Consider the following 21252-nt stretch of genomic DNA (forward strand, 5'->3'; position numbering starts at 1 on the left):
GCGCAAAACGAGATACTTAACGACACAAGCAACCGACAAGAATTTAACATTCCTGAGCGCTAGGAAACAGTACGAAAACACACCCCACTGAGCAGAGAACTGGACCAACGACCAGAACAGGCACTTCCGAAAGAGGAAGCGTCGGTCAAAGCACGGAAAACCTACGAAAGAGGCTACAACACGCCGACAACCGCGGAACCGCAGCAGAGCAGCCGGAACCCCAAATACAACTCGCCAGGCGGACCCGGTGCGCGTTGCTCGGCAACTCTGCGGGCCGCAAGGCGGGGCCGGACCTGGGGCGCTTCCGCCTCGCCCGCCCCACCCGACCGGAAGTGACGCCAGAGGCGGGCCCGAGCGGCCTGCGGCGGCGCGGCAGCAGCTCCGACAGCCTCGCGAGGGCGCGGCGGCAGGTGAGTAGCCCGTCTTCGTCCTCCTCGCGCGTGCGCGCCGCGGAGCTCGCGCGGTCCGCCTCCTCCCTGCCGGCAGCCTGTGTCCGCGCCGCCGCGGGGTCCCGGGAGACCCCAGCCCCCAGGGCCCGATCGTGCTCGCGCCCACCGCCCGGCATTGGGGTCCGCGCGTGTCCGCGCAGCCCCGTAGGTGGAGGCGCTCGGAGCAGATCCGACTCCCGCAGCCCGGGCTTCAGTTCAGCCGCGCTTTTCCCTCAGGACAGGGTTAACTCCCACCTCTCGGTTAGCTGCTCGGGAGGCGAGCCAGCCATTGCTTCATGGGTTGCCTGGGAGTAATTTTAAAATGTGCTAAGACAGGATGTCCGTGAGCTGCCGCTAGCCACGGTCAGAGATCCACGTCCTGTTACTAGGACAGCGCCTGTCAGACGACCGGCCCGGTAACCAAAGCTCAGCTGACGGTTACTCATCTATGGGGTGATCGCTCTCTGCAGCCTGTCTTCTAAGCAAAAGCAAGGCAGAGTTGAAAAGGAGGAAGAACGCTGTCGTCTGTGAGACTTCCAGCTCTCCCGTGAACTGACTGCCTGGGAACTGACAGGCAAATCCTTGCAACCCTGTAATTTCAGCCGAGGAGCTTGTGCCATGGGCTTGCCTCCTCCTAGGCTGCTGATTGTCTGGAGAATTCCATGGACAGAGGAGCCTGGCAGGCTACAGTCCATGAGCAAAGAGTAGGACACGACTGAGCGACTCACTCACTCAGGTTGCTGATGTCCTGAGCCTCACCCAGACCTCTCCCCTCCTCTCTTGCACTTTGACTGTGAGCCTGCAGTTACAGCAGCTCAAGGGAACCAAAAAAGTGCCTGGGGGCGGGAGGGGGGCTGGCCGCGGTGAGGCATGGTTCTCTGTGCTGAGGATTTATCACTCATCAAGGAATTCCTGTTCTCAAGGAGCTTCAATTCATTATTGGAAGATACAGATAGTAAGTACAATAAGTTAGCTAAATTAGGATCAGGAAAGGGTGAAATGAAAATGGCCCTGTTAGCAACCAAGTGGAGATTTGCTTGGGCATTTTACCAGTTCTCTGAGCCCCTATTGCACTGGTTCTAGTGCTTTCGGCTTCGAGTGTCAAACATCTATTAAAACTAGTTCAACCTCTGGAGGGATTCCACTGCCTTTCATTTAGGAATGTCCAGAGGACAAGAAACAGATGGGGCCAGCAGCTTAAATGAGACCATCAGGATCTGATGATGGCACATGGGGTCTCACTAGTACCACCACCTTCTCACATAACTCTTTAATCTGTTTATATGTTGGCTTTCTTCTCAGGTTCCTGACTCTGTCCTACCTGCTTAGTTATTAGTTAATCTGCTGCTCTGAAACAAATCAGCACAAAGTTTAATGGATTAAAACATCAAACATTTATTATCAGTTTCTGTGGGTCAAGAATTCAGGAGTGACTTAGGTGATTATGGTTCAAGGACTCTCATGGGGTTGCAACCAAGATACTGGCTGGGGCCACAGTCCTCTAATGTCTTGATTGGGACTGGAGGTTCTGACTCCAGGATAGCATGCTCACTCAAGACCTTGGTGCCTTCTGGGCTGTTGGTTGGAGTCCTAATATCCTAGCTTGGAGGACTTTTGCACAGGGCCCACGTCCTCCTTGCCTCAGAGCAGGACGTCAGAGAGGAGGATGGCGAAGCCACCACGCCTTTATGAACTTGTTTTGCAATTTTGCTGGTTCTCCTGCCACATTCTATCTGCTAGCATCACTAAGCACAAAAGACTTCATCTTTTTATTTTTTTTAAAATGATACAACCAAGGTATATTGGATGTGCCTAGAGTGTATCCGGTGGGTCTCTAACATATCTAGGAAGCCCAGGTCCAAGCAGAATTTTGGCTGGTTCTGGGTAGTCATAATGGGAAGGAAAGTGTTTCAGGGAAGTTTTAAGGGGCATGGTAGGCATTTATTTACTTATTGGCTGTGCTGGGTCTTTGTTGTGGCATTCGGGCTTAGTTGCTCTCCAGCATGTGCGATCTTAGTTCCCCTGCCAGGGGTCAAACCCACGTCTCCTGCATTGAAAGGCAAATTCTTAACCACTGGACTGCCAGCAAGGTCCTCAAAGACTTCACCTTGAAGGAAGGCACATCAAAGAGCTTGTGAACTTGTTTTAAAACCACTCCTGTGGGAAGAGTGCCTCTTCTCTGTAATTCCAGTTGGATCCTTACCCCTGTTAGTTAACTAACCCCTGTAGCTAGCTAACTCTAGACAAGGAGCTCTCCTCAGAGTTACCAGAACCACAGTCAGCTTGTGGAAAAGTGCATTTACCCAGAGAAAATCCAGGTGCTCTTATAGAGAGAAGGAATAGATGTCAAGTAGTCAAACTGACCCCAACATCTGATACATGCCGTGTATTTCAAACCAGGTTTTAAAAGTCGCCTGCTCCTGCACAGTGTATATTTCAAAATAAACTGTTAATAAATGCATTTATGAAAAAGCCCACAAAAAGAAAAACAGCAACAACAAGAAATGCATGTATGAATTACTCTTCCAGGAAAAGTTTACAAGCAGAGCATAGGAAGAATTGGACGTTTATTGACAGGTGAACGTGTGTGTTTATTTTATGCCGTGCACTGTGCTCTATCCTGGGAAAACAAAGGCCGCAAAGAAGGGATACCCTCTGAAGTTCCTGCCATTCGGGGCAGGTCTCACCAGTGGTTCAGTGAATGAGGAGCATTGGCGGGTGCGGGGGGGTGGTCTGGTTTGAGTGGGCATTTAAGGCCTTAGGACTGAGGGAGCAGATGCTCGGTGTACAGGTTGGCAAGAGCCAGGTGGTGAAAAGACCTTCAGGCAAATTGTGAAGGATTGGTCAAGAGTTTCAAGCAGGGGAATGACATAATCAGGAGATGTTTTAGAAAGATGTCTCTTGCAGCATGAAGGCAGGTTTTTCTTTTTGTCTTTTTTTTTAATCAAGATTTGAGAGGGCTACAGAAATCCAAGTGTGAAGTTATGAAAGTATGACCTGAAGTAGTTGCTTTTGGTAGGAGAAGCTAATTGAAGAGGTAAGTCAGAATCTACAGGGTTTGTTGGTTGTTTCAAAATGTGCTGGATACCTCACTCAAAATCAGTCTTTATAGAACCCACAAACTTAGTGAATTTAGTTCCCTCTCTCACTGTGTTAAATCCTTCATGGAATTTGGATATGGTGTCCAAAAAGAAGAAGAACACTGATTCCTAAATGAATAACCAGGAAGCAGATGTTGAGAGATCAAGTGGCATGTCTCCAAAATTGGAGCAACTTTTTTAAAAACTGGAGATGGGGCATGGTGGAGAAGAGTGCTGGTCTGTAGACAGAAATGGTTGGCTCTCTTACAGTCACTGAACTGGGTGAGTGGAAGGACGGGGCTAGTGCTTTCTGTGTTCACGAACATCTATGTGCTGAAAGCTTTTAAAAAATAAGTAAATTCAAGTGAAGACCAACTTATGGGATTGATGAAAGGTGATCAAATAAGAGTTATTCTTTATCTTCTTAAAAACTCTGCCTTCCCTAATGTGAGGACAAGAAGAAACACTGGTTTGTGGGGGAATCAGAGGAAATTAAATCTGCCTTAAAACTCGGAGAAAGGCTTCTTCCATGTGATTTTATGGCTAAATCTGCAAAACCTTCTTCTGTGTAATAGTCACTTGTCTGAAATGCAGGTGGCTAGTCCTCCTTAGCTCACTCTTAGGCATTGTTCCAGCCACCCTCACCTGCTCTGACAGGTGAGGTCTTGAGTCTTGTGAAGGAAAGGGATTGTGCTGAGGTCTGGCCCCTAAGCTCTGACCTGCCCAGGAAACACTTGTCTTTATCCGGGAACCATCAACAACCTTAAAATTTGACCTCATTTGAAAGATGATGAAGGGCGTCTTCTTTGTCTTGAGATTATTTGCTTAGTGACAAGAGGAAATAGTTGTTCGGCTGTAAACAACTGAACGCTGAAGTGGGCATTGTCTGACTTCTGCTTTGCTCAGCTAAAAACCCAGTTTGCCCAGTTGGGTTCTGTGGGCGTCTCTCACATGCATGCCTCTGGCTGAATGCTGTTGGAGCAGTCCTGATATAAAGACATTCCTAGGCGGCTTGTGTGTGTCGTAGCTGGCTTTGGGGACAAGCACTGGGGCGCTTATGCTGTCAGGTAGGTTCATGATTACAGGTCAGGAGGTTGAGCACCAAGACAAGCTCTTGAGTGAAGCTTCCTCCCCATGTAACTGACGCTTATCCAGTGTCTGCCTGCCCTAAAATAGCTCTCGGTCAGCAGCTGTGGGAGGAGTATCATGGGCGCTTTGAAAGAAAAAGGCCAAGTTCTCCAGTGGAAGGTGGCCCGCCCGGTCCGTGGGGCTCACACAGAACTTCCTGAGGTTTGACACAGTCCGGCCGAGGCTCAGAGGATTGCGAGGGCCTCCTGGCAGAGGACCCAGCCCAGCAGAAGACTTGAAAACCAGCCCCCTTACTGGTCAGATCACAGCACGGCCAAGTGAGCAAAGGCAGTGTGCCCAGCGGACACACGATCAGATGCTGTGTGTTCTGTCCTGTATGATTCCTGTCCCTTTGAAATATAACCTGCTGAGTGTGAGTTAGGGGGAGAGCTCCCCACGGGGAGAAGTCTGCTCCTCCCTCACCCACACCTTAAAGAGTCTCACTGGACATGGTCAGTCCTCGATTAAACCTTTTCATGGCTTAAACAGTGACAAAATCCTTTTGGTTTCTCTCACTAACTGGTGAAGCTAAAAGAGTGAGGTTAATCTATAATCAGAGTTTTTCCTGAGTGTTCCCTACATGTTTTTCATGTTTTCTAATTCGCAGTTACCTTTGATTAAAATAATATCTGCTTTGTGATGCTGCCACCCTAGTAGTAAAATCAAGTAATAGAAGCAGCTATTCCTGCATGAATGGAGGGAGGTGGTCTGTGTCTCCACCAGGACTTCTGGGCAAATACCAGTGGGGGCCTCCTTCCTTCTTCCCTCACAGAGCAGACTGTGGTTCCGTGTTCTCAAAATTCTCAGCTAAAACCAGAGTTAAGACTTGAAGGCGTGCAGTTTAAACAAAAATTTTACTTACTTTAAGCCAATTTTTAAAAATAGGCAAACAGCCTTTCTGTTTGAAGTGCTTAATTTTCAACATCTGACTTCTTTGATTCGTAGTCTGAAAATTCCTTTAAAAGAATGCTGTGGGGACTTCCCTGCTGGCCCAGTGGCTAAGAATCTGTCTTGCAATGCAGGGCACATGAGTTTGATCCCTGGTTGGGGAACTAAGATCCCACAAGCCTCTCTGCACAACCAAAAAGAAAGGAATGCTGTAAATTTGAACATTTTGAAATTGGGCAGGGGGTGGGGTTGGGGGACACATTTCTTATTAAAATCCTCTAAAATGATCTCTCCAAAAAAAAGTTACCAAATTTTAGTTTAAAAAGTTAAACCCCTGCTTTCATAATCCCTGTAGAACTGTCAGGTCTTTGTTGGGGCAATTCTCCCTCTGCCTTGTTAGACTGTTTGTGCTTTCAATATCCATCAAACAAAGTTAAAGGTGAGGCTTTTTTATTTTTGACTTTTCTGTTGTCTCTGACTCAGTAAACTCTTCTCAGAGAAAGAACTCTTGGAGGAAAAGGAGTTATTTCTTTTCTCCAAATACTGCATCTTCTTGCCCCTCCAAATGTTAACTCTTGCTGGGTGTTCTGTCCTTCCCCGTTGGGCAGGAGCACAGGTTTGGCCTCGAGCAGACACACCCAGGGGAGCTGGGTGAGACTCCTTAGTGCTGGGGGCAGTGGGGGGGCGGGTGGCTTTAAAAAGCCTCACACAACAATTGCGTGTTTATATCAAGCAGGTGATTCTTAGACTTATACCTTTTACCTTAACAGATAGCATCTCTTGCATTTTCTTTCTTACCTCTCACTTTTCCCTTCATTTCTTTTTTCTGTTGGTTTACTTTTGTGGTTATTTGGGAAGCTCAGAAGCGTCAGGAGAAAAAAAACCCAGTGACTGAAAATCCTGTGAATCAGCTTGATTTCTGTTGTTAAGTCCCAGAGCTGCTTAGAAATGACAGAAAAGGACAGGGGTGCAAATGAGGTCAGGATTCAAATCACTGAGCCTCAGGGCCTTGCCCTTTATTATCTTTGCTTCCTCTGTTGTATCCTAACAGCTGTTATTTGAGGTGAAAGTGAAAGTCACTCAGCCATGTCTGACTCTGCGACCCCATGGACTATGCCATACAGTCCATGGGATTCTCCAGGCCAGAATACTGGAGTGGGTAGCCTTTACCTTCTCCAGAATCTTCCCAACCCAGGGATCAAACCCAGGTCTCCCGCATTGCAGGCGGATTCTTTACCAGCTGAGCCACCAGGGAAGCCCCGTTTGAGGTGAAAGCAACTTCATTCCCTCTGTGTCCGTGTGCCCAGCGTGGGCTGCGCTTTCATTCAGCGTCTGTTGCCCTGATGCTGATGAGGATGCGTACACAAGGCTCCCATGTTGAGTTTTGCTGACGTAGAAAATATGCATTCCGTGCCCAGGCTGGCCTGTCTTTCCAGCGGGCCCGTTGCTGAGAGCCCATTGATGGGGGGCTGTGTGTCTTTCCTGTGTTGGCAGGTGAGGGGCTAATTAATCAACACACCTGGATTTGGGCTTCGTCCCGGGGTCAGGGTTGCAGAGGCTTCACTGCAGTATTAGAGGCAAAAGACCTGTTAAGTTTCTCTCATTCCCTCTTTGTGTGGAATTGAACCAGAGCAGCTGCGACCTGAAACAGACCGGAAAAAAGCCTGGGGTTCACCGACTGACTGATCCGGCCCCGGGGAGACTTTGAGCACTTTACTCTGCATCTGCCAGGCTCAGGGGTCAGGCTGGCGCCTTCAGTTGTGAGCGGTGCTGTGGGCACCCAGGCCAGGTCCAGGTGTGCCCCTGGCTTTGGGGACCCTGGAGCCCCCCCACACCCTCACAGGCTCCCCTCTTGCCCGGGCAGGCCCTTTGTGACCTCAGGCACCTGTGCTGTCTTCTTTGGGGACTCACTGTACATGAGCAGCGGAGAACCAGAGGGAGGTTCTCCCCACGGTGGGGAGGGAAGTGATTGCCGTGGGGGGCCTGCGGAAAGGCGGTGATTGGTTTGAAATAGGCAGGGTGGAGGTTGGCTGTTCTCAGAGGTCTTTGCAGAAACTCCACTGTGGTTGATGTTCTGCCAAGAACAAGCAGAACAAAGCACAAACAGTTCTCTGACTCTGGAGCAGAAGCTTCGAGATCAGGCAGCTCCAGGGCGGCGCCAGCACTGGGGGATCTCTGACCCCCCTTCTTTATTATTTTTTAAGCTGTGTACTTGGAACTAATTATAGGCTCACGAGATGTTACAGAAAGCTCGCAGGGCTGGCCCCAGCCGGTGGTGTCGTCCAGCGTGGTGTCGGAGGCACCGTGCCGCAGACCTGCCTCCCTGGGCTGCCAGCCTCCACACGTGCCCCCTTGTCCATGAGGACGGAGGCGGCCGGCAGCGCCATGGGTGTGTGGACCCCCCCACCTGACCTGAGAGCCCCGCCTGGCCCATAGCAACCCAGGGAGGAGGAGGAGTCCTGGGAATGGTTTAGAGTCTTTCCCCAGCATTCCCTCTGTGCAACCAGTTTGTTTCCAGGTGAATCAAGTCTTGTTACTTGGTAAGGTTTCTCTTCTAAGAACACAAACCTTCCCCAAGAAGGAGCACAGTATCCTTCACCTGTTTGTTACAAAGTATCTTGGAACTCTGTTAATGATTAGAAGGAAAAAAGTTATTCAGAGTAACTAGAGTGAGCTCTTGACTCAGGGAGCAGTGTGCAGCATTCTGGCTCCTAAGGGGACAGGCAGCAGAGCCTCGGGCCAGTGCTGCTCCGGCCAGAGACACCCCTGGCCTGCCCTGGCACACAGTTACCTCACAGGAGCCGAAACGGCTCTTGAAGATGCTGCAAGGTAGAGCTCCGTATTTCACACTCTGGCATGGTTGATTACTGGCCCCAGTATCAAAACGCCGTGTGGACAGGCTCTGCCTGAGGTGAGGGCTGTGGCCTTTGGCGTTGCTCCCAGGCGTGACCTGAGGCTTGGGGCCTGCACGGCTGCACGGCAGGATGGAGAGCCTCGCGTGTGACACCTGCCTCCATGGGGCTAGTCTGTGCGTGACTAGCAGGGTTCCGCCTGCCGTGCTGGCTCCGGACTCCTCCAGGGCCCTCGGGGGAGGGTGCAGGGCTGGAAACAAGGCCAGCCCAGGGGGTGGGCGGTCCACAGAGGATGGACAACTGGAGGGGTGACCAGCTTGCCCCAGGAGCGTCCCACTGAGAGAGCCCGAGACAGAGCCTGGTGCCAGCACTGACTGCCCCCGGCTGTGAGCTCGCTGAGCCCCGGCCACCTCGGGTCCCTGGTGCCCACCAATTTCTGAGTTTGGCTATCCAGCTCCCCTCCATTCTGGCACTGTCTGCATGACTTAGCCACTGAACCATGCAAACAGCAACCTCTTTCCAATAAATTCTCTTTCTACCAACATTAGCTGAGGCATTTTGGCAAACAGGACCCTTGGGTGGCGTGGCGAGGTCGGACAGTCACCTTGGACGGGACACCAGAGGGCCCGCGCCCGTCATGGGCCGCAGCTCTGGGGGCAGGCGGTAGCCTCCTGAGCACGGTTTGTCATTAATGGTCTTTAGATGCTGGGAAGGCTTACGTGTAAGAGAGGGATTAGATGTGACTCCACAGCACAGAATCTGGGCCGGGAGCTGGTCACGGGAGGCAGATTTCAGCTTGCAATACTGCAGGTTCCCAGCAGCCAGGCCTGTGCGTCCCCGCCCTCTGCAGGCCCCACACCATTCCTGTGCCGCGCCCGCTGGACAGCGTTGTGCTCAGTCTCATTTAATACTTTCCTTGAGTCAACTCACTTTTTCTGGGTTAAATACGCTTGACGAGAACTGCCCGCAGGGTCGGGGACACAGAGCTCGAGAGGGGGCCGCATCCCAAGTCCCCACAGCCGGGGGATGGAGAGCACAGCCCCCCAACCCTGACTTTCGCAGCTGTGCTGCCGCTCCAAATACCAAAGCGGGCTGAAAATGCCCGCCACTTGGCAAACGAGCTAAACCTACCAGCACGAGGGCACCTGTTCGAAATGTCAGGTGATGACGACCTGCTTGTGAGCCGGCTTCCCAGACCCTCTCTCCTGGCAGTCTACCCCCGCTGCAGTCAGATGCTGGGCTGCGAGGAGGCCCTGGTCACAAGCCTTGCTCCGTTTCCTGTGTCCGGCTCATTTCCTTGACAGGCTCACCTTTTCACAATGTGAAAACTCCTGTCTCAACATTGAGAAGGCACAGACGTCTGATTTTTAAGGTGTGGTAATGTACGCGTAACATGGACCTTACTATCAGTGACATTTGGTACACGCGTGAGGTCAGCAGCCATCATTACATCACAGGACAAAGCAACACCCGTTAGCAGTCGCCTCCCCTGCCTCTGGCACCCACTCACCTACTTTCTGCCTCAGGACTGTCCTTTGGACATTGTGTATAAATGAAGCCGTTCAGTGTGTGACCTGTGTCTCCATGGTCTCACCGAGTGTGTTCACAGCTTTGTAATACTCCGTCACGTGGGCAGACCTGTGCTGCTTACCCATCGCCTGTAGACACACTGGGGTTTTTCTAACAGTGAAGCTCTGAGTGTCTGCTTGCTGGTGCTCTGGGTCTCCTGGGGGGACGCCCAGGAATGGTGCCTCTGGGCCAGACTGCCGCCCCACGTCTGATCATCTGAGGAGCCACCAGGCTGCCTCCATAGCAGCTGCCGCGATGCCCGGCCCCCAGCCGCACACGACTGTTTACCCAGGGTCCCCACCTCCTCCTCCACTGTTACATTTTTTCACTTTATTACTAAAGCCGCTCTAGTGGGTGTATATACAGGTTTTTATTATATAAATAGAGAAAAGCCGTTAAAGGGAGAAAGTAAAAAGTTTATACAGGGAATCGGCGCTCTCTGTGGCCTCCTCCCGCTTCCCTGACCCACCCCACGGGAGTCCGTCCCACCGTCCTGTTTTTAACCTCCATCAGGGCCTCCCTCTCAGGTAGATGAGGATTTCACCCACTCAGGTCCTGTGATCCCCTGGGTCCTCTCAATGTGATCTGTGTCCATTAGGACCCTGGTTTGGCTGTTTAAAAAGGATCAAAATAACAAATACCTGGCCTTACACAAGACAGAAGTGTGGGACTTCCCTAGTGGTCCAGCGGTTTATCTCCACTGCAGGGGGCTCGGGTTCAATCCCTGGCAGGGGAACTGAGCTCCCACGTGCCAAGAGGCAGGGCCACAAACTAAAACAACAGCAGTGTGTTTCCTTCTCACACAATGAAGAGCTAGGGGCTTGGTGGTGGTGGTTTGCAGCTGTCAGAGGTTCACCTCTTCAGAAGGGTTTTCCACCGTGTTTTCCGAGCCAGCCTCCCCAGGTTCCCTTCCTGCCCACACCTAGTGCACTTGGCGAGGGGGTAGGAAGGAGGGAGGTGGTCCCCACCCTCGTCTCCAGCAACAATGAACTTCCTGTGCTGTGTGTCAGAAGCTATACATGCGCTCCTCGGGCCTTTACCACTCTGAGCCTCAGCCTCCTGAACACACTGTTCCCTTTCGTAGGGATGAATGCAGGCTCAGCAGGCAGGTCTCGCCCAATGCCCAGGTGACACCGTGAGTAAGCACAGCCCCTCCCTGGGGTCTGGCCCTTTCTCGGGGCAGGCAGGAGGCCCGTCAGAGGTGCCTCAGTTCATGGTTAATGTTTAACATGTGCTTTGCTATAGTCTCGCCTGGCTGGCCTGCCCGGGTCAGCAGGCGGGAGCCGTGGTGCCTGCTGCCTCTGAGACCACGGCCTCCCAGTTCAAAGCCCTTATCCAGAGGAGCCGTGATGCTCTCTGTTGCCTGTCCTGGCTGATGGGCCACGGCCACGCCAGCTGCTGACCGCCTCTCCTTCTGTCGCCACCACAGTGGCCGGGAGGTGAACTCAGGGATGTGCACACGATGACGGACGGCAAGGACTTGGAGGCCGAGATCCACCCGCTGAAGAGTGAGAACAGGAAGGTGCCAGAGAACACGGGGGGCCCGGCAGGAAAGGAGCCCCGCGGGACGCCAGCCCCGCAGACCCGCCTCTCGCGCTGCCGCACTGCGGCCTTCTTCCTCTCTCTGTTCGCCTGCCTCCTTGTGGTGTTCGTGGTCTCCTTCATCATCCCGTGTCCAGACCGGCCGGCGTCGCAGGGGGTGTGGAGGATCGATTACAACGCGGCAGGTGTGGGCGGCTGGGGCACCAAGGGACCCCGGGTGTCCTGGAGTCTCGGAAACGGGAGTGCCCTCGGGATGGTGGATGGGGTCCGGAAAAGAAAGGGCCCATTTGGTTTCTTGAAAGATATTAGTACAAGAGAGCACCTGGCAGAATAGATGCAGAGAAGGCCATCCCAAAGGTGAGAACCAGGCTGCGGGTCTGCTGCCGGCCTCCTGAGCTTCCCTCATAGCCTAGTTGGTAAAGAATCTGCCTGCAGTGCAGGAGATCCCCGGTTCGATTCCTGGGTTGGGAAGCTCCGCTGGAGAAGGGATAGGCTACCCACTCCAGTATTCTTGGCTTCCCTGGTGGCTCAGCTGGTAAAAGTGCCTGCAGTGTGGGAGACCCCAGTTTGATCCCTGGGTTGGGAATATCCCCTGGAGAAGGGAAAGGCTACCCACTTCAGTATTCTGGCCTGGAGAATTCCATGGACTGTATTGGCTGTGAGGTCACAAAGAGTTTGGACCTGACTGAGTGACTTTCGCTTTCACTTTCTGGTGGAATAAGGGAAATTTCTTCCATGAGCCCCATTTACAGTCGGTTCTGTTCAGAATTTGGTGCTTAATTTTCACAGTGAGGAGTAACATGTGCTTCTATGTTGGTTTTTGTCAGGTTTACTGAGATAATTCATGTATCATAATATCCACCTGTGCTGAGTGTGTGACTCAGTGACTTTTAGTCAGTTTAAGGCCTGAGCACCTGGGCAGCTGTCTTTGCATCCAGCATTGAGACCGTCCCCTCATTCCTACCTGGCTCCTCGCCATGGCCTGTCCCCACCACTATCTCCTGTCTGCATGCACTTGCCGGTCCTGGACATTTCACATGAATGAAATCCTGTAAGACGCATCTTTGCTTCTCTCACATGAGTTCATCCATGTGCTCACGTGTTCCTTTGTGTGGATGGAATGTTCATCCACTGACCAGCTAGTGACCATTTGCATCGTTTCAGTTCCTGACTTTCATGAGTAACACTGCTGTGAACATTTGTGTACAAATCCTTGTGTGGACGTGTCCTGTTTTTCTTGGGAAGACCGGCAGGAACAGGGTTGTTGAACCGCACACTAAGTCTGGTTTGACTCCGGTCCCTCCCAGGCCTCATTTCATGTGCCCACCAGCCGACACTCGTCGTGGTCTTCGCCATGTGGTCTTCGCCATGTGGCCTTCCTAGTGGGTGTGAAGTGGTATCTCAGTGTGGTTCGCGTTTCCCTGGTGACTAGCAATGTTCACGTGAATTACTGGCTGGTCTTATACCTTCTGTGGTGAGCGTCTATTCATATTTTCCAGTCAAAAATATGACTGTCTTATTATTAACACAACATTGTTAATCAAATATACGTCAACCAAAAATTGTTAAGTTTTTTATATTAATATCTTCCAGGTACAAGTCTTCCATCACATATATGATGTGTGAATATGTGTGACTCATCTGGGGCTTGTCTTTTCATTCTCTTTAGGGTGTCTACTGAAGCATGAGAGTTTTAAATTTTGAGGAGATCAAATGTATCAATTTTTTTAGTGTGGGTTATGCTTTTGGTGTCTAAGAACTCTTTGCCTAAGTTAAGGCCATGAAGATTTTCTCCAGTTTTTCCCGTTATAGTTCTCTCTCTGCCATTGAGGTCTGTGATCCATTCTGAAGTTGCCCGCACCCCCACCCCACCTGCCCAGAGGGCACTCACATTTTCAGTCCCTCTGGCAGGGAGCTGCTGCTTTCTCAACTTACCCTGTGTGGTCCCCGGCTGACAGAGGGTGGGCAGCCCCGTGCTCCAGTTAAGTGTCTTAAATCAGTGCTTCTCCAATAACGTGTGCCTTCAATGTGTTCCCAGGGTCCTGAAATGGGAGCTCTTCACAATTCTGTCTCATTTTACTGTTATTTTTGGAGGAGACGGTTTGTTTGCCAAGCTCTTCACCACTTAATTCTGAAAGTCTTGTGTCTTCTATTCAATTTTATTTTTGTGGTAAAATGCATATCACCAAAAAAAATTGCCATTTTAGAGTAAACAACTGAGTGGCATTCGTTCAGAAGACCACGTGACCATCATCGCTTTTTTTCAAAACTTTTGTCACCTCGGAAGTTCTGTGGTCAATACAGGGCGACTCTCCACCCGCCTTCCTGCCCAAGCCCTCCCGCCCTCTGTTCTGCTCCGTCTCTGGGGGGACCTGTGCTCAGACCCTCGCGTGACTGGAGCTGTCTTTGTGTGACTGGAGGTGTCTCTGTGTGACTGGAGCTGTCTCTGTGCGACTGGAGCTGTCTCAGTATGACTGGAGCTGTCTGTGTGTGACTGGAGCTGTCTGTGTGACTGGAGCTGTCTGTGTGTGACTGGAGCTGTCTGTGTGACTGGAGCTGTCTGTGTGACTGGAGCTGTCTGTGTGTGACTGGAGCTGTCTCTGTGTGACTGGAGCTGTCTGTGTGTGACTGGAGCTGTCTGTGTGACTGGAGCTGTCTCTGTGTGACTGGAGCTGTCTGTGTGGCTGGAGCTGTCTGTGTGGCTGGAGCTGTCTCTGTGTGACTGGAGGTGTCTCTGTGTGGCTGGAGCTGTCTCTGTGTGACTGGAGGTGTCTCTGTGTGACTGGAGCTGTCTCTGTGTGACTGGAGCTGTCTGTGTGTGACTGGAGCTGTCTGTGTGTGACTGGAGCTGTCTCTGTGTGACTGGAGCTGTCTGTGTGGCTGGAGCTGTCTGTGTGGCTGGAGCTGTCTCTGTGTGACTGGAGGTGTCTCTGTGTGACTGGAGGTGTCTGTGTGACTGGAGCTGTCTCTGTGTGACTGGAGGTGTCTCTGTGTGACTGGAGCTGTCTGTGTGACTGGAGCTGTCTGTGTGACTGGAGGTGTCTGTGTGACTGGAGGTGTCTCTGTGTGACTGGAGCTGTCTGTGTGGCTGGAGCTGTCTGTGTCACTGGAGGTGTCTCTGTGCGACTGGAGCTGTCTCTGTGCGACTGGAGGTGTCTCTGTGCGACTGGAGGTGTCTCTGTGCGACTGGAGCTGTCTCTGTGCGACTGGAGCTGTCTCTGTGCGACTGGAGCTGTCTCTGTGCGACTGGAGCTGTCTCTGTGCGACTGGAGCTGTCTCTGTGTGACTGGAGCTGTCTGTGTGACTGGAGGTGTCTCTGTGCGACTGGAGGTGTCTCTGTGCGACTGGAGCTGTCTCTGTGCGACTGGAGCTGTCTCTGTGCGACTGGAGCTGTCTCTGTGCGACTGGAGGTGTCTCTGCGACTGGAGGTGTCTCTGTGTGACTGGAGGTGTCTCTGTGTGACTGGAGCTGTCTGTGTGACTGGAGCTGTCTCTGTGTGACTGGAGGTGTCTTTGTGACTGGAGGTGTCTTTGTGTGACTGGCTGTCTCCACTCGAGGTTCATCCATGCTGCAGCCTGATGCAGAATTTCGCTCCTTTTTTATGGGTGAATAACAATCTCTTATGGACGGATCACATTTTATTTATTCTTTGGCCCATGGACACCTAGCTTATTTCCACGTTTTGGCTTTTGTAAATAATGCAGCTGTGAACGTTCCTGTACAAGTGACCACTTGAGTCCCTGCTTTCAGTTATGTTGGCTGTGCACCCAAAGAATGGAAGTGCCGGAGCCCAGGCTAATTCTGTGTTAACTTTCTGAGAAACTGCTGGGCTGTTTTCCACAGCAGCTGCTGCAGTTTACATCCCCAGGAGCAAAGGACAAGGGCTGCGGGCCAGAAACTCTGGTTTTCTTTTATTTTAATAATCGCTGTCCTAACAAGTAGGAGATGGTGTCTCATCACGGTTTTAATCTGCGTTTCCCTTATTACTAGTGATGTTGAGTGTCTTTCTGTGAGTTTATGAACTATTTGTACATCTTCTTAGGAGAAACATCTTTTCCAGTCTTTTGCCTATTTTTGAATTCGGTTGTTTTTGTTGTACAGTCTGGATCCTCCTCATCAGATGCACAGTTTGCAGACGCTTCATCCTCTTCTGTGGCTCTTCTTTTCCCTCTCCCAACAGGGTCCCCTGATCAGGTCCAGTTTACCTGTTCTTCCCTTTTGTTGCCTGTGCTGTTTCTTTTGTTGCTTTGCCCCATGTTTCTTTCTCTAAGAGTTTTATAGTTCTGGCTCTTCAGTTTAGGTCTTTGATCCATTTTGAGGAAATTTTTGTATCCGGGGTGAGGTAAGGGCCGCATTTCATTCTTTTAGATCTCTGACTTTAAAGCAGGTAGTTTGTCATCTGAGTCCTTGAATGGAGGGAGGGGTAGCCCCTGTGAGTGTGGACTCCAGATCCCAGGCTGGTTAGGGCGGGCCTCGGCCCTGAGTAGAAGGTTCTGCCCAGGTGTCCTTAGCACCTGATGCCCTCTCTGGGGTCGCCAGCCTGTGGAGGCGGCACTGCCCTGTTTCCCTCCGTGCGCGGCCGCACCCAGCTCCAGCCCCATGGCACAGAACAGGGAGCGCCAGGCCTGGCCTGGGAACGTGGCTGGTGTTTCCTTTCCAGTCGCCTATGACTTTCTGGCCACAGAAGATGTGAACAAGGACAAGATCCAGGATATTCTCTTTCTGTATAAAAACACCAACAGCAGCCACAGCAATTCCAGCCTCTCCTGTGCTGATGAAGGTACATTTTGTTTTTATCCCAAAGCTGAGTGCTCCCTGCAGGAGGAGGAGGAGGGGTCCCTGAAGGCGGAGGAGGAGGGGTTTGGGGGAGGCAGCTGGTGAAGTCCTAGACACGCCCACATCGCCCCCTCCCCGTCCGACCCCAGGGGCTCGGGGCCGAAGCCTGGGGTCACGCTGCAGCCAGCGGCTGCCCTCCCTCCAGGCTTTTCCTGTCCCTGCACCTTCGTGGCCGCTGTGTCCGGGGCCAACGGCAGCATCCTCTGGGAGAGGCCTGTGGCCCAGGACGGGGCCTTCGTGGAGTGTGGCGTCCTGCAGCCCAGGGGCAGCGCGGCGCCCTCTGCCTGCATTGTCCTTGGCAGGCCCGGCCCTCTCGTCGCTGTGGACACACTCACAGGTGGGCTGCTCCTTGCAGCGGGCCCCCTGGGCTCGAGGTCTCAGGGCTGCATGCTCCTCAGGGGCCAGCTCACCCTCCCGAGGGTGGTGAGTCTAGACAGGAGGGAAGGCACGGGCTTGGGGGCCATGAGGAGTCACACTCCATTGTGCTCCCCTCCAGTGCGGCTGCAGGCACCTGGGGCCGGGGGAGCCAGCTGCTGCCCACTCTCGGGACAGGTGCAGGTGCCAGGCCAGGTCCAGGGGGAGTAGGGTGTGCGCCGGTCCAGCTCAAGCCCCGAGGCGCGTACGCACCTTAAAGACAACAGGCCCAGGTCCCTTTCCAAGGCCCTGAGGAATCCTGCGCCTTGACGCTAGGGTAGTTCAAGGTGGCACTTGCTTTATAAGCTGTGGTTTTAAGGACAGGCAGGAAAACAAAGAGGAAATGTTCTAAGAACACGTCTAAATACGGACATGGGCAGGTTGTACCTGGGCCCCCGCCAGCCTGCACCTTCATTCTTGCCTGGTGCGTGCACGTGTGTGACCCCCGAGAGCAGGGGTGAGCCAGGCCCTGCCCAGCTGGTGGGAGGGGGTCCACATCAGTCAACCTGCAAATACAGTGCGGGCAAAGGAGGGGCCTGCCGCCAGAAGGACACTGTTGACCGTGCCTGTGGGCCACCCGGTGGCCACGCACACAGCACTCAGGTCCTGTGTTCTGTTTCAGGGAAGACCCTGTGGAGCCAGCCCAGCAGCTTTGGGGGAAATGCATCTGTCCTGAGCCCTCTGCTCCGCGTGCCCGACCTCGATGCCGATGGGGCCCCAGACCTGCTGGTCCTTGTCCAGGAGGGGAACCAGGTACCGCCCCATCCCAGCTGTGCGGCCTCCCCATCGGGCCTCGTACGGGCTCCTGAGACTGGCAGAGAGCGCTCCCTGCCAGAGCCGCAGGCACAGGCGCCCCGCGTGCCCCAGCCTTGTCGGCCCCGCCCCAGACGCCCTGCCGGCGGTCTGAGCCCTGTCTCCTCCACTCGTGCTGCACAGGTCAATGGCTACATCTACTCGGGTGGCACCGGGCAGCAGGTCAGCCCCCCGGACAGTCTGGGTGTGGACGGAACCAGTGGCTCCATCCTCCACGTCACCAGGGCGGGGGCCCACTACGTCCTTGTCCCCTGCGGTACGTGGCGCCTGCAGCCCCAGGACGGCCTCCTCCACGGGCCTGCTGGCGCCCGGGTGGAGGCGGGTGTGGGGCTGGCTGTGCCTCCAGGGATGCGCGGGTCTCGCCCGCTGAGAGGGGACCAGGCTTTTCTGTGTTCCCAGGCACTGCCCTCTGCAGCCGCTCCGTGAAGGGCCTGTACGAGAAGGTCGGCCGGAGGGACAGCTCACTCAAGAGCGACCCCCTCTGGGAGGACATGCTCAGCGCCACATCGCACAGGCTGCTTGTGCACAGGTGGGGGAGCGAGGAGCCGTGGGGCACAGGCCATGTGCCAGGGCTCTGGGGTCACCCTGGGCTCAAACTCTCATAGGAACGGAGTGAAAACTGGGAGGAGATGTGTCCCCTTGGGCTCGCTGGTCCCTGCATCCAGCGAGGGTCTCTTGTTATCCTGGAACTGGAGAAGCAAGAAACATGAGGCTGAGCCCTGGGAGCCCCACAGACGCACTGGGAGTTGGGGGAGAGAAGGTGGAGCATCCTGTCCCACCTCTGCCACCCCTGCAGCTCAGGGGCCATCCGCTACCTGATGAACGTGCCGGGGAAGGTGGGCGATGACCTGCTTCTCGTGAGTGCCGAGGCCTGCGTGCTGCTGGATGGGCAGGATCTGACGCCCAGGTGGACCTTCGGGACAACCCAGGTCCTGAGGTATGAGGTCCTTCTGCAGGGAGCCGGGCCCGCCAGCCTGTCCCCCTGCGGAGACCTGGGGACAACGCCACTGCCTGTCACCTGGTGTCACCCTGCTGGGAGGCTGAGACCCCCCTGGTGACAGCAGCCCCTCCTTGCTGCCATGCCCCCAGCCCAGGCACCTACTCACAGAGGCCCTGCATGAGCCCCCTCTCTGCTCTCCTTCCAGAAAACCCGTTCTTGGCCACTACAAACCCAACACCCCAGCCGTGCTTGTCGAGAACGGGACCGGCTCCGACAGACAGGTCAGCGGCACCTCCTCTGGCCTCAGCTCTACTCGCAGCTGGGAGTGGGACCAGGGCCCCGCAAGCCGCCCCCAGGGCTGCAACCTGTCCTCTGCCCCCCACAGGTACTGCTCCTGGACCTCGGCTCTGGGGCCATCCTGTGGAGCCAGGCCCTCCCGGGCCTCCCTGGGGACCCGCCGTCCGCCAGTCTTCCCACCGCAGACCACCGCTCCGCCTTTTTCTTCTGGGGTGTCCACAAGACGACTGGCTCCAACCAGACGGTAGAGTCTTGGGTCCTGGCTGATAGCGCGGGGCAGGCCCCGTGGTTGGGGGCGTGCAAGGAGACAGAATCCCCCTGGGGCGGGCAGAGATGAACGGGGCAGGGAGGATGGGCATGGCTGGGCAGCAGCCGGAAGACCCCAGGAGGGTCAGGCGGGGAAGGGGGGCAGGAGGTGTGTGCAGAGCTGGTGCTGGCGTTTCCCAGGACCCAGGTGGACACAGCTCCAGGCGAGGCCTTGGTTGTGAGTGTTGGCCTCACCCTCCACCCCGCGCTCACACAGGAGCCCGGAGCCACTGGGCACCGCCTGTACATGCTCCACCCCACGCTGCCCGGTGTCCTGCTGGAGCTTGACAGCGTCTCTGCCCCCATCGTCGCCTTCCAGGGTGAGTGCGCCCCCCATGGGCCTGGGCCTGCCAGCTACAGGAGGCCCACGCCGGCCAGCCCCCCACCCTGACTGCTGTGTCCCTGCAGTGGTTCTGCTGGAGCTGGGCCGCCACGCTGCCTGCGTCCTCCTGACGGGCCCAGCCAGCCCCAACCCGCCCGGCCTGGTCTCCGTGACCAAACAAAAGGTGCAGGACCTCATCCTGGGCGGCAGGGTGGTCCGCCTGGCCGAGGGTGGCCCCGAGAGCGACCAGGCTGTCCGGGACCGGCTCTCCCGTCTGCGGTACCGGAGCGAGGCCTAGACAGGCCGACAGAGCCCACAGGGAGGAGGCTGCTGCAGTCACACGTCCCGGGACGTCGGTCAATCACTGACTCAGTTTATGTGCTAACTCCTGACCTGGCCACTCTCTGCACGGGTCCTGCCATCCCAGGGATACTCAGGTCCTCACTCAGCACCCCCGTCCGAGCCCCTCGGGGTTTCCCTGGGCAGGGCCCTAGCCGACAGCAGCTCACCCTTGCCCCTCCACGCCTGGCCGGAGACACAGCTGCCTAAGTCCCCTCCCCCTTCCGTCTGAGCCTCGCCTTCTCCACACTGTCTCCCGGGGTCACGGCTCCTCAGCGGGTGGTAGGCCACTGCAGATCCCAACGTGGTTGTGGTGAGTTACCTGGACAGCCTGTGACGGGGCCACGAGGAAGGGACCTGGGAGGAGGACGTGCTGTGTGGAGCTGAGTGCCCTGAGGACCTGGCCCGGCATCTACCTGGCTCCACGTGCTCCCTGGATACACACCAGGGCTCCTTGTCCCTCGAGGGTCCCTGCAGCCCTGACTGTGGCCAGCGGCCGGCCCCTCCTTCCTGGTGCTGGGACGTCCCCCACCCCAGCTGGTGTCACCTCTGTGCCTTGTTCGCCCCAGACTCCCTGGTGCTGTGGGGCCCCGCCGTGACCAGACAAGAGCACGCAGCCTGATGGCCCTGGGCACCTCAGGAAGAAATCAGAATAAACACTGGTTTTGCACCATCGGGAAAGCCCTATATGTGCCTGTGTCTCTGCTGAATCGGTGGGAAGGGCGTCTGGGGGGGTGGGCGTCCAGCACCCAAACTGGCTGACCAGGTGTGGTGGGCGTCCAGCACAGCCTCCAAGTGCTTCTCGGGTCTGCACCCCGCCCTGCTCTCCCAGAACAGGGCAGGAGCCTGGCCTGTCAACACACTTACCCCTCTGGGACAGGCAGGGGGTCCCCCAGCCACCCAGCAGGAGGAGCCCAAGCAGGAGTTTCAGTGAGATGCAGGTCTGGGCACAAAGCGATGGGGCTGTTGTGGGGAATCCTACAGGGATTTACTAAAAGCACTTACACGACGAGCCTGCTTCCAGAACCACCTCTGCTGCTTCTTGCAAAAGCCTCGGACATGGCAACGAGGCTGGAGTTGAAGGGGTGCATGCCTTGTCCCTGTGAGAAGCCCAGAGCAGGGCCCACACCACAGAGAGAGGAGCCTGCCCTGGGCAGCGAGCAGCCTGCAGGCCTCAGGACAGTGTGCCGGCGGCCAGGAGTCAGGGCCCAGAGACAGCCTCCCCCGTGCACCGGCCCTGTGAGTGAAGCTGCCATGCCCGTGGCCACTGGGCTCCTGGGAGCTGTGGCCGGCATTGTGCTCCCCACAGGGGTGTCTTCAGACACAGCTGGCCCTGGAGACCTGGGCTCAGCGCCGCCCACCCCGCCCCAGAGAACTCGGACATCCGTGTGCCACCAGAGCACAAGGTTCTCACCAGGTCTCCCCCGAAGCCCAGACCCCAAGTCTGCAGCCTGAGCTGTACCCAAGGCCTGTGGCCTCCGCATATGGGACGCTGAAC

At 55.0% G+C, this 21252-nt stretch overlaps 1 protein-coding gene across 5 annotated transcripts; it reads left to right on the forward strand.

Annotated features, from left to right (window-relative positions):
* Nucleotides 1–327: 327 nt before the first annotated feature.
* Nucleotides 328–20441, forward strand: FAM234A (family with sequence similarity 234 member A). 5 transcript variants are annotated; one of them, XM_020900205.2, is made up of 12 exons: nt 328–410; nt 11375–11672; nt 16148–16267; nt 16469–16660; nt 17360–17490; nt 17674–17806; nt 17950–18079; nt 18347–18487; nt 18696–18771; nt 18876–19031; nt 19311–19413; nt 19502–20441. In XM_020900205.2, exons 2-12 carry the CDS (start codon nt 11408–11410, stop codon nt 19711–19713), a joined length of 1659 nt encoding a protein of 552 aa, XP_020755864.1. In that variant the 5' UTR covers nt 328–410; nt 11375–11407; the 3' UTR covers nt 19714–20441. The 5 variants fall into 5 exon arrangements, with proteins under 5 accessions (XP_020755864.1, XP_070316859.1, XP_020755866.1 ...); XM_020900207.2 differs by lacking the exon at nt 328–410 and adding an exon at nt 1299–1383; XM_070460756.1 differs by lacking the exon at nt 328–410 and adding an exon at nt 3191–4575.
* Nucleotides 20442–21252: the final 811 nt, after the last annotated feature.

This window comes from Odocoileus virginianus, chromosome 33 (assembly GCF_023699985.2).
Source record: "Odocoileus virginianus isolate 20LAN1187 ecotype Illinois chromosome 33, Ovbor_1.2, whole genome shotgun sequence".
In the NCBI taxonomy this organism is placed as follows: Eukaryota; Metazoa; Chordata; class Mammalia; order Artiodactyla; family Cervidae; genus Odocoileus; species Odocoileus virginianus.

Coding starts and splice junctions, on each gene's coding strand:
- FAM234A (XM_020900205.2), top strand. CDS start 11,408: ATGACGGACGGCAAGGACTTGGAGGCCGAGATCCACCCGCTGAAGAGT. Junction 16,268..16,468: donor CCTCTCCTGTGCTGATGAAG/GTACATTTTGTT, acceptor CCCTCCCTCCAG/GCTTTTCCTGTCCCTGCACC. Junction 18,488..18,695: donor GGGACAACCCAGGTCCTGAG/GTATGAGGTCCT, acceptor CTCTCCTTCCAG/AAAACCCGTTCTTGGCCACT.